Source organism: Ammospiza caudacuta, chromosome 1, assembly GCF_027887145.1.
Source record: "Ammospiza caudacuta isolate bAmmCau1 chromosome 1, bAmmCau1.pri, whole genome shotgun sequence".
Lineage (NCBI taxonomy): Eukaryota > Metazoa > Chordata > Aves > Passeriformes > Passerellidae > Ammospiza > Ammospiza caudacuta.
Genome location: NC_080593.1, coordinates 79,910,466 through 79,922,536, shown reverse-complemented (window position 1 = coordinate 79,922,536; position 12,071 = coordinate 79,910,466). Strand labels below are relative to the sequence as shown.

At 39.8% G+C, this 12,071-nt stretch overlaps 1 protein-coding gene across 1 annotated transcript in view; it reads right to left on the bottom strand.

Moving 5' to 3' along the window:
• The window catches only part of MYO10 (myosin X), a 163,986-nt gene that overhangs the window by 59,757 nt on the left and 92,158 nt on the right, over positions 1 to 12,071 (bottom strand). Inside the window, exons 5-11 of the mRNA XM_058818033.1 lie at positions 6,761 to 6,895; positions 5,634 to 5,758; positions 4,730 to 4,743; positions 4,522 to 4,606; positions 3,763 to 3,866; positions 1,439 to 1,568; positions 408 to 526 (exon numbers count right to left, since the gene is read on the bottom strand). Of these exons, the coding sequence (XP_058674016.1) occupies positions 408 to 526; positions 1,439 to 1,568; positions 3,763 to 3,866; positions 4,522 to 4,606; positions 4,730 to 4,743; positions 5,634 to 5,758; positions 6,761 to 6,895 (712 nt within the window). The remainder of the gene's footprint in view (positions 1 to 407; positions 527 to 1,438; positions 1,569 to 3,762; positions 3,867 to 4,521; positions 4,607 to 4,729; positions 4,744 to 5,633; positions 5,759 to 6,760; positions 6,896 to 12,071) is intronic.

The window sequence follows — 12,071 nt, the reverse complement described above, 5'->3', positions numbered from 1 at the left end:
TTAATTCACCCTTTTCCAGAGGGAAACATGTTATGCATACCTATTTCTAATTGTCTTCTTGTAAATGATAAAAGTATTTCTCTTGAAAATTTTGAAAAAACATTCCCCTTACACAAGTGTCAATAGTGAAAAAAATATCAGCCTACATGTTTAGAATTTGAAAAAAATGGGAAGTAATCAGTGTTCATAAAAATAACAAGGGACAAGCAATAAGCCCTGGCCAGAATTATAGGATGAGATCTCAAGAGATTATACCCTTCCCAAAAAAATCTATGTAATACTTTTGATTACAACTCTGATGGATGAGCTAAGGTTCTGTTCTTGAGTGATCACTGATTTCTCTAGACTTGAAGACTAAAACATCTTTCAAAGACCCTAGAAACATGTCAAAATTGAGATGCCTTTACCTGTTGTATACTAAGAGGTGTTAGGATTTCTTCTCCCCTGAGAATCATCGACCTCTGAGTCAATGCCTCTGTTAGCTGTGTGGAGTCCAACCCCAGTAACTCAGCAGATCGACCCAGGGCTGGCAAAAGAGAAAGACAAATATTAATATGTCCTTAAATATATAAAGCTATTAAACCAATTTGGTTTTTACTATTATTATTACTACTACAACTACCACCACCATTTAAGACACTCCTGAAATGACAGGGATTAAAGATGAAAACACAACAAGAAATTCTAGGATACTGTTTTGCTGCTCATGAAAAGGCATAAATATGAGCAACTGAAGGAAGTTAGTAGTAGAAGTACATCAAAAGTAAGTCACAAATATTTATTTTCATCTTAATGCTACATCAAGAACTTAATCTACTAACACACTTTTCCAGACACAAACATTAATAGACTCTTTGTCCACATGAATGTGTTTCCATTTTCCTTGGGATGACGAGGATTAACCAGTGACATTTTTCTTCCATGCATACTTTAATCTTCAGTTTTGCTATAATGTGGTATATAAAACAGTACATAATTCTACTCTCTAATGCCATGCTTAAGCAAACATTTTAAATGCCCACCAGCTCAATCTTTAGACATACCAACACATTCTTTCAGATATGTAATTGAAATACTGCAAGCTCTAAAAAAAGATACTTTCAGTGGAGATCCTGGTTAGGGAATGTATTTGAGCACTTCTGTTTTATCGGCTTGAGAATATTTCAAAGAAGGAATTAGATTCAAATAGAATTTCATTACTGTTAATGGAATAAGTATGTGCCCAAGGTCTTCCCAAATTAGCATCCAGCAGCAGACTACTTTGCCTTATCTGTCAAATCCCAAGCTCCCAAAGTAACATTTTAATTAACATTTACAGATGTTAAAAAGCAGTAAAACCCTTTCACTCCTTGTCCTTGCTATGGTCAGATATACTAACAACAAATAAGGCTTTCAGAACCCCAAAAAACATTTAGATTGGGATGCACAGCCTTCTCACCTGTTTTAAAGGACACTTGTGCCCCTCCAGCAGTGATGAACTCAACATTTCCCAGATGCAAAATGCCAGCCAACAGCCTCAGAACTTCTCGTACTTCCTCCTTGCTGAACTCCATCACTTCCATTGCAGTCTGGAATGACATGTGAGCTTCTTCAATAACATGCAGAGACTCAAAAATGGGAGGCCTAAGGAAAGCAAGTCAGGACTAAAAGAGAGCTGGCTCGAGTCCATTCCTTTGGTTTCATCCCAAACTGAATACACTCTAAGGCATCACTGGGACATCTTGGAACATGTAAGCATCACTCTGCTTTTAAGAAATTTCATTTTGATGTGGTAATGATGTTGTAATTTGCTTTCAAATCCATCATTAAAATCATATAAATATTGGATCGACCTGCTGAGTTGTGCATCAGATGCAATTACTATAATTCGAATTATTAATTGATTACCTCCTGCATGTTTTTACCAAAATTTGCCTACTGGCCTTGTAGGTAACAAGGCAGGAGGGAGAAAACACAGTAGCATGTAAAATTTGATCATTTTTGTGCCCAAACATGCACCTTACCAATGTGGTCTGACAACTTCCAGTCAAACTGAAGAAGAAAGGTATCTATATAAAAAGTGCTGAATTTATGAATAAATAATATGGCAACAATCAAGGCTCAACTACATAAACGAGGAGAAGAGCAAATAGTAAAACATTAAAAGAAACACTAAAACAAGAGAACACATACTTTCCTTTGACACAGAAGGGGTAACTGCATGCCTCTTGAAAGGATCAAACTTTCCAATTTTGGGTGTAATATGAGCCTGTCTGAGACCAGATAACTCTTTTTTGTGCCCTACAGTCAGACTCATCATGTTACAGTCACTGCAGGTGTTTGACAGATTTTGTCTTTCATAAATCATCCATTTATGAATGAAAAATGGAAAAGCCTCAGACTCATCCCACAACTCAAAGCAGGGCAGAGATAATGGCTGAAGGTTTATTTTGTAAAGAAGTCTCCTCACAACTAAAGGGAAGCAGCACTACGAGTTCACCTCCCTGCGCACTGTGCTGCTCCTTCCTGTCTCCTATAAAAAAGTTTCCCTTCAGTAACACTTCCAAGACTTACACTGCAATAAAAGCAGGCAAAGGAGATGACTGTAACAGCAAAAGGCAGGTGAGGGTGAGCTGGGGAGTTTCTGTCCACCTCCTGCTCTGGGAACACAGCCTGGCAGCCCCATTCCCAGCCTTCCCATGCTGCAGGCAGCAGGCAAACATCACCTGGCCAGCTGATTTCATGGTCTGCCTAGCCTGGCATGATTAGCACCAATTAAACGTCATGACAATCAACTTCAGCATGTGACTACATGATAAGTTACCAATGTTTCCAACACTTCCTTCTGCCATACAAGATGAGGGATTTTTAACACTGAAAAAATCTGCTGCATCCACTAGAAATTGGTTCATCAGTTTGGCAAAAAGCCTAACATAGCTAAGCAAAAAACAGTTCGGTGAAGGGCATAAAACCAGAAGTTTTATCTGATTTTTAAAATCTATCATCACCTCAGTGCTACAATACCCAATCAGCATGGTCAGTATGGACTAACTGCTGTGGAGGTGAGAACATAAAGCCATTCAGAGAAATTCCATCAGGACCTGGGTTTTTAATCTGTGTTTATGTTTTCATAACTCTATTGTATAAGTTACTCCATACAACTGCATTTTCCAGCTGCAACCTAAAGAGTCACAGGGGCTTTGCTCCCTGCTTGCTGTACTGTAGACTCCACCCAGTAGATGCCACATGAATCGGGCAAAGCTTTTGGATTGAAAAACAGTGAGATATCTATATCTATATCTATATCTATATCTATATCTATATCTATATCTATATCTATATCTATATCTATATCTATATCTATATCTATATCTATATCTATATCTACATCTATAAACATGTATATATATGTACATATATATATGCATATGCATATATATCTGTAATATAAAACAATGCAGGGAAAGGCAAAGGCATGTAAAAGTCTTACACTGACTTCCCAACAGATATTCTTTTCATTTCCAAACATAGGCATTTTGCTAAATTACAGCACCCTTTGAAACAACAAAGTAGAAACGAAATACTGGAGGAAAGATAAAGGCATGCTCAAAATGAAAGTGAAGCATTCTGAGAATGTATAAATCCCTGTAAGATTAATGCTTCAATGAGAGAGCTGCACATGGAGGAAAGCACAGGAAGGCTTTGTACCCTGCTCTGTCAATGGGCCCCACACACCTGAACTTCCAGCACTTTTAAAGCAAAAGAAATAGGGAAGCAACTCACAATGACTTCCTTGAAAGAATCTTTGTCACTGATTGTCTTATCAGCTGTACATCCAGACTGGTTCAGGTAGTGGTAGTTCTCGGGTACAGATAAGTAAAAAGCATCTAATGAGAGAAAACAGGGTGAGTGAAAAGGAATACTAAAACAGAAGTACTCCACAAGTTACTATGTCAGTTCACAATTCATTTGTTCAGAAATTATGACAATGCATAGACAAGGTTTTATATTAAAATCAGATGGGGGGTTATTTTGCTGGGGTTTGTTTTATTTAGCTGCATAATAGAGTTAACTCTACTTTTTATCATGCAAAGACAGCAGGCCCACAGGGAGATGATGAAACAGCTTTAGGCAATTTTGCACGTATACAAATGTCATTTCTATTGTTCAGTGGATTTATTCTTTATGAGAAAGGATTAGAGCAACCAGAATTATTTATCTTTGTTGCTGTGGAGTTATTTAGTACCAGCAAAAATATTCAGTTTGAACACAATGAGGCATGTTTGTCCCCAAGTAATTTTCCCAAGGCCACAGCAGAAGCTGGGAGGAAAACTACTGTCAGCTCAGTGACATTCTTCAGCTAAGCAGGTTCCTTTATCAAGTTGAGCTCAAATTCACACTCACTGAATCCCAGCTGAATAAATAACCTATTTCTCAGCCTGGGTTAGTGGGTTTCTGCAGTTAAATTCCCCACTGCTGTCACCACTGCTGACTGCTAGCAGGAAACCACTACAGCTATGTGACTTGTGTTTTGCCACTCACCTTTCTCTCTCTCTTCTATCCCTGCCAGCAGAGCATAGAATATATGATAATTTCTTTCCCCGGGGTTTTGTCTTACTACACGATTCTGTCAAAGTAAAAAATAGTTTCCACTTAAGTGATCATTTTTGAAGACAAATTTTTTATCCACAGTTTCAGACAAAAATTTAATCAAACTCAATTAAATAAGCAAACGCAAACATCAACTTACTTTTTCCAATAAATCTGGAGCCAGCAAGAGAAGCTTCAGTCAAGGAATAAAGTAAAAATCAATTAATGCAGAGGCTTCCTTCTTTTGTTTGAGACAATAGGAAGACTATCATGGTCTTTTCTTAAAACATGCTAAGCCTGTTTCATACAATACATCTACAACAAGATAAATAAAGTAGCAACAATGATAATATTGTAGCAGTTCTAATATTAGTGTATCAACACCTTCTCTTCCATCCCATCAAAACCGGACTTGGCAGATTATGAATTTTAAATGACATGTGCTTTTGTTTTTTCCCTAAAGCTTGGAAAAAACCTCAAGAATTAAATTTTCCCCACTGAAAACACAGTTTATGTTTAAAACAGCAGGTAGGATCTCCTTTGAATATTCCTCATCCCCACACCTCTGCTGCTCTCGTGGAGGTGGCTCACGGACTGATTTTGGCAAATGCAGGACAAATCCGAGGATTTAACCTACCCAGACTCACACAGCAGAAATTGAGCAGCTCTGCTCTTTCAAGTACTTTTCCAGAGAAGTAAGCAGCTTATCTTTGGGTACAGTAATGAGGGAAATGGCTGACAACTCAAGTTATTCCCCATGACTCAGGCTGTTTTAGCTCATTACATGGGAAATGCACACGAGCCATGTCACGCTAGGGGCAGCAATACAAAGTGCTACTCCTCCAAGGGTACAAACAGCCCACACCACCACAAAAGCATGAGTGCATGTGTGAATCTGGTGTTGCTGCTTCCCCTTCCCACCTACACCAGCTCAGTTTAACAGTGTATATTTCAGGATGGGGTGAAAGGACAGACAAAGGCAAGCCAGCTCTCCCTCAGTCCTCCATCAAGGAGGTGCACATGTGCTTCCCACAAACAGGGGTCAAATCACCAAACGAGGATACAATCCATAATTCTCCCTCCCTGAATGTTCCCTTTTTGACAGATGTTCAGCTGAATAAACTTCCCAAAGCGACTTGAGTTGTTGTTGTAAACAGTCTTTGCATTGCCAAAAGCTTCCATAATTGGACTGTGAAGAGAGAGAATGACAGGAGTGTTAACATGTGACCAGCATGCCAACAACTTCACATGGAGCTGGTGAAAGGAACAGCACTCTGACAAGCTCCCCTCTGACACTCCACTCAGCAGCAGCCTACATCCCAGCATTACCCTCCATTTAGCAATGGGCATCTCAGTTTTCTAGCAGAAGATACAAGCATTCATGCAACAGGAAGAAATATCACACTGAGCTACTCTGCAGCTTCAGAGTAGGAACTGCTACTTCCTCCTTCTTTTGTAATTGCTCAAAAGATGCACACAGTTCTCACTGCAGTACTCAAATGATAGAAATAAGAAATCTCAGCACAGGCAAATTGCTAGATAGATGCAAGGAGTCCTTGTCCTAGGGAAATTAGAAAAATAACTACATCAAGATACAGCATGTACAGCAGAGATGAAGCAAGATAAACAAAAGTAATAGCATCTCAAATTGCCTTTGTTTTTAAATAGTTTAGAACCATGTAATTTCACGTCAACACCAAGATTTCTTTTCTGCTTGCATAGATTGTGTCCAATTTATCTGATGCATTTACTCATCTCTCTTATCAGCTCTCCTTATCCTCCCTTTCCTCAGCATGCTTTTACCACTTGAGCACTTTATCCTCACCATGCTGTATCTTGTTCTACCATATCCTCAGGCTACACAAACTGAACCAAAGGTATCTCCCTCCCATCACCCATACCCATTACTCTGATTATCTGAATTCAGCCCCAAACACAAATGAAAGCCACCATTAAAGCTTCATGCAATTCACAACTCTATGTATTTTTGCTTCACTAAGAGATACGACCGTGCTCACAATTCTCTAGAGCAGCCAGGTAATTTTGTTTAATGGAGTACTTCCCTTTCTCCTGTACACATTTTACTGTTCAGTAAACACACACACATATTTGATTGCATTGCAAGATCTTATTTCCATGTCAAGGTTTATGTCTTCTGAAAAAAATACCTGTGCATTTTAAGATCCCATACCTGCTCTCAAGAATAGCTTGCTCCACACAGGAGGTCTTCTCTCTGGAGGACAGCTCCAGTGAGTGTTGGCTCATTGCAGACAAGAACTTGAGAATCAGCTTAGTGCTCTCCGTCTTACCAGCACCACTTTCGCCACTGAAAGCAGAGGAAGAAATGGTTTGCACAGTCCCAGTGGCCAGTGGAGAAGCCCTCTGGCTAGCCACCCAAACTCTGCATTACTGGAGGCCAGGAAGACTGGGGTGATTAGAAGTGATGGTCAAATGAAGCCAGAACACCCCATTACACTTCCTGAATATGACATCCAGGGAAAAACACAAGCTGTCCTTAAGCTTTGTAACTGCCCAGACAGCATTTCAAGGCACTGACTGCATATGTACACACACTTAGGAGACAACAAAGAGCTCTCTGAATGCAAACAATTATCCAACACTTCCCACCATCATGTTAAAATAAACTCACACCAAAGACATGGTAAAGGGATAAAGACCAAACTAAGAATTGTATGGGAAAGTTTGGTATGCATTGCAGCAATCTAGCTAATGAAGGAGCCCTGCTGGGAGGAGGAGGAAGTTAGAGACACCAACACACATTCCAACACATAAAGGCTACTCATATAATTAATACTGAAATTCTTGGTGAGCTACCTGCTCTTTAAACAAACTTTTTATATACCCGTTGAAACAAACCAGATTTGTGTGAGTTCAAAATATCCAATTTCCACCTCTCATTACCATCAGAAATATGGTAATGAGAAAATATCAGAAAACCTCTCATCACCACCCACAGGATAACAATGCTATTTGATAATGCTAAATTAACATTTTTTAAAAGCAAATTATTAATAAGCAACCCTGCTGATACAAACAGAAGGCAATATATTCAGTTTCTCTTCAAAACCAACACTCTAAAAAGGGGAAGTTTAGATTTGGCTCATTTCCCCAGTACCCATTCCCTTCAACTATGTAGCCTAAACAGACACTGTGAGCTATTAAGAAATATAACTTGTAGGGAAAGTTTGTCTAGCTTGCTCATTCTTCATCTACAGCAACAGCATTGTATCCTAAGCTGTGGCCTAGCTCCTCATTAAGCTGTACCTAATTCCAGTTTACTCCCAAAGAAAGAGGGTACATTTTGGTCTTACTTCACCTTTTCCATTATAGCAAGTGGGAATTTTGACTTTGATAGAGCCCAACTGGGCATGTGGAGCAAGCCTAGATAATTTCACAGTCTTTTGTTGTGCCATTGCTGAGTAATGATTTGAGGTTACAACAAAGTATAATGATGCTTTCTAGTAAAATGCAAGGAAGAAAGGCACCACCCATAAATACAGTATGACATTTTCCTGCAAATGAATGTCAACAATAAAATTAGGGAAGAGACATTCAGGAAATATAATGAGACATCTTCATAAATGCCAATATGTTCCAGCAAGTGTGATTCATCCATTATATTTATACCACATCAAACAAATTCTGTAGTATGTTATATGTAATTTTACCGTTGACGTTTTTAATGTAATTTTGCTGTTGATGCCTGGCCTTTTCAGTATTCCTTCCCTTTCTCTTTTCACTTATCTCTTCTGCCCAAGAAGAAACACTTAATATTAATTCCTGCATTCAATACTCACCATAAAAAACCATTTTTACTAGTAGTTGTGAGAGAGCTTCACAAACCCTTGCATTATTCTTGTCTAGTGCAATAAATCATCAAATGATACACACCTCTTGCTGCCTGATTCCTTCCCTCTGAGCCATGCATATAGCTCAAAAGCAGGCACAGGGTGACACTGAGGACATCACCTCTTCCACTGGTAACATCCTTCTTCTGCCCCACCCACTGTCCCTTGATCTGCAGAATCTGTATGGAAGCTGAAAGTTACCCCACTGTAACTGAGAGCCATTCTGTCACAGTGGTCACAAGGGTTGCAGGATGAAGAGAGAGACGAGAATGTTGACCTCATGTTCAGAAGGCTTGATTTATTATTTTATTATATATATTACATTATAACTATACTAAAAGAAATAGAAGGAAAAGTTCTCAGAAGGCTAGCTAAGCTAAGAATAGAAAAGGAATGAATAACAAAGGTCTGTGTCTCAGCAGAGAGTGAGACCCAGCTCTGCCATGAGTGGTCAGTAAATCCAAACATCCACCCAAGACCCATCACAGATCCACCTGCTGCATTCCACAGCAGCAGATAACCATTGTTTGCATTTTGTTGCTAAGGCCACAGCTTCTCAGAAAGGAGAAAAATCCTAAAGAAAGGATTTTTATGAAAAGATGTTGGTGACACCATTCTACAAGCGCCATTCATTCAAAGCTGATGGAAAAATATCTCCTGCACCTCTCTCTGGTACAGCTAGCGTTATCCACAATTACATGCTCTTGTTTTTTTCTCAGAACAGGAGAGACTCAGACTGCCCAGTGTCCTATTTTGACAGTTGCCAACTGGAGATGCCCATGGAAGACATAGATTATTTCCCTTGTGTTCTTCCAGCTCCCAGTTATTCGCTGTTCAGAGGCCTCTTGATCTAAATCTGGTTTTCACATGTCTTGTAACCCTCAATATATTTATCTTCTATGAGTTTCTAGCCATACTCCCTTAAAAAGCAAATGGTCTTGTTTTTTAGATCCACCTCCATTAGTTTCATTTGATACCTCTCAGTTCTCACGGCGGAAGAAGAAACCAACAATTCATTCTGGCACTCTTTCTGCTGTGCATGACCTGATGGTTAGTGCCCCAAATTCAAGGTGCCTGTCTCCATTAGCCATTTCCTATGTTATATTTTTTATTACTTTTTAAAATTTTCCTCTGAACCACCTTCAGTTCCACAAAGTCTAAAGGATGGATTTACACAATGTTCTCTGCTCATTTAGTAGAAACCACTCCATTCTATTCACTTCTACAGTTACATGGGATCAGTCTTTCAGAGTGCTTAGAAAGCTTTTGCCTACAAGGTCAGTAAAAGGGTGAATATTTTAGTGCAACCTTTCCAGCAACCTTTCCAGCCCATGAGTTTAAGTGCCCAGCTTGTTCCACATCACTAAGTTCAGGACTGTGAACAATATTAAGTCTGACAGCAGGCCACAAGGCCCCCACTTAAAAGATCTTTAGACTTTCCCCATGACTTGTTCTATGCAGGGCTAAGGGCACAGCAGCCTGGACTCATGACTGCTACAGCATAAAAAGAGGTCACTGAGAGAGACTCCTCATTCTGAAGGAGGTAACACTAAATCATTTCCCTGTTCTGTCTGGGTAAGGGACAGCAGAACAGTCTGTAGTGGCTGCTAATCACTGACACACCAGAGGCGCTGCTCCATGAGCACCTCTGGAAGCCCTAACCCAGCTCCTGAGGGCCAAATGACCAGAAGCCCCACAGTGGGGAAGAGCTGAGGAAGACCAAAGGGTACTTGAAGTGAGACAGGAGGCCAACACCTGTCTTGACCCTACCTCCTCTTGGAATTTCTATCAGCTGAACACCGCTGGAAACAGGAGTGATAGCTATACTTGTTCTTTTCGGTATCTTTTCTGCCTTTCTCTCTTTCTGCCTCTAATTCCCTCTTCTTGGAGCTCTGTGTGACTTAAAACTGGATGAGCTTAGAAGGGCAAAGTTAATGCTTTGACAAGTGTTTTGTGTTGATGGAATGCTGCTCTAAACCTTTGCAAAACTTCTCTGATTTTCTAAAGTTGCCAGTGAAGTTTTTTGTGGCTTTGACCCCCTTGAGAACATCTTCTCAGCACTTCTCCCGTGTGTCTGAGTACACAAACAACTGTAAATCCTTTTAGGAGTCTCACCAAGTGAGGTTTTTGGGGCCTTACAGTCTGCTGCCTTTAAAACCCCAAGACAGATACACACAGACAAAACAGGCCCCTTCAGCAAATATACTTCGTCAATTGCACATCTGAACTTTGGTGCATCAGCCCCACAAGGACACCACACCCACCACAGGTCTGGGTCCCATATAAAAACATTGTTTCATATTGATTTTCAAGCTGAAAAACAATAACATAAAGTCTCAGGCCATGAGATAATAATAACAGAGAGAACAAATTGGTATCAGACAGTGATTTCCCACTCATGGCACTGACTTGAATGTCATACAGAGCGATGGTTGTGGCTCCCTTTACACTGTGGGAGTGCTCTGACGTGGATCAATTGCAATTTTATCTGAGAATAGAGCATGTGTTTGCTTCAGCACAGACTAGGTCACTTTAAACAGAGCAGCAAAAAAACCTCAAACCAAACCTAAAGATATTTTCCTATTCTTGTAATAAAGGTGTGGAGGTTTGAACTCGGTCTCAACTTGTGAACTTCAGCTAATCATGGGGCAGCTCAGCCCCTTTCCTACACCAGGACAAGCTACTTGGCTATTGCTCAAATTAGATGGACTTTCTTCATGTTCCTGAGCCACCCAGCTGAAAAATCAGAAGATGTTTTTAACAGGCGGGCTTTTTTCCCCCCTGTTTTAAATGAAACTGGACCCTGCAGTAACAGTTCAAGCCAACATGAAACTGAGAATTGATTGATGCAGATGTTTTTGTCTACAGAAAAAATGCTAGTTTTTTAGCCTGGGACAGTTAAAACACCATTTCACAACAATGTACATATTCTAATACACCAGTTGAGTACAGCTTCTTCGGTATGCTGTTTTGTTAACGTCTTAGGCTGCTAAGTCCTTTTTATGCTGCATTATCATTAATTAATGCCTGTTACACACACCAATAAATAAGCATCTCTGGGTGATTCAATTTATCATCTCTTCTGTATTTCTTTCCTTTTCACCTCTGACCTGGATGGTTATACAGGAAAAAATGGTCTCACATTTAAATGATATTCTGAGCTTTTCTTAATCATGTTTCTGCAATTCACCCTCTCACCCTACCCCAGCCAGAAAAATATCCCAATATTAATATTTTTTCACAGGTTTTTGAACCGAAAGCCAGAAGAAAGCAGTTCCAAACCAAAGCTGAGCTAATTCTGGGGGCCAGCAGGGGGCACTTCAAGTCCAGAGGATCATCAGAAAGCTTTCCAAGCGCCTTCCTTTGTGTGGCTGTTACAATTTGCTACCCAATGCTGAGATCCCAAGGTCAGGAGCAGCTCATAGTGCCTATCAGAATGTGAATAATTCCCTCATTTTAACCACCGTGTTTTCGAGATGCAACAAAAACTTCCTCTTCATCATCTCTTACATTATTACATAACAATGCAAGACCAGAATATTTGTCCAAGTTAAAACACTAAAGAGCTTCACTTGGCTACGTTCTCTTTCAAATGCCAGTAGCAACCAAGAAAGTTACAGTGACAGTACAGTG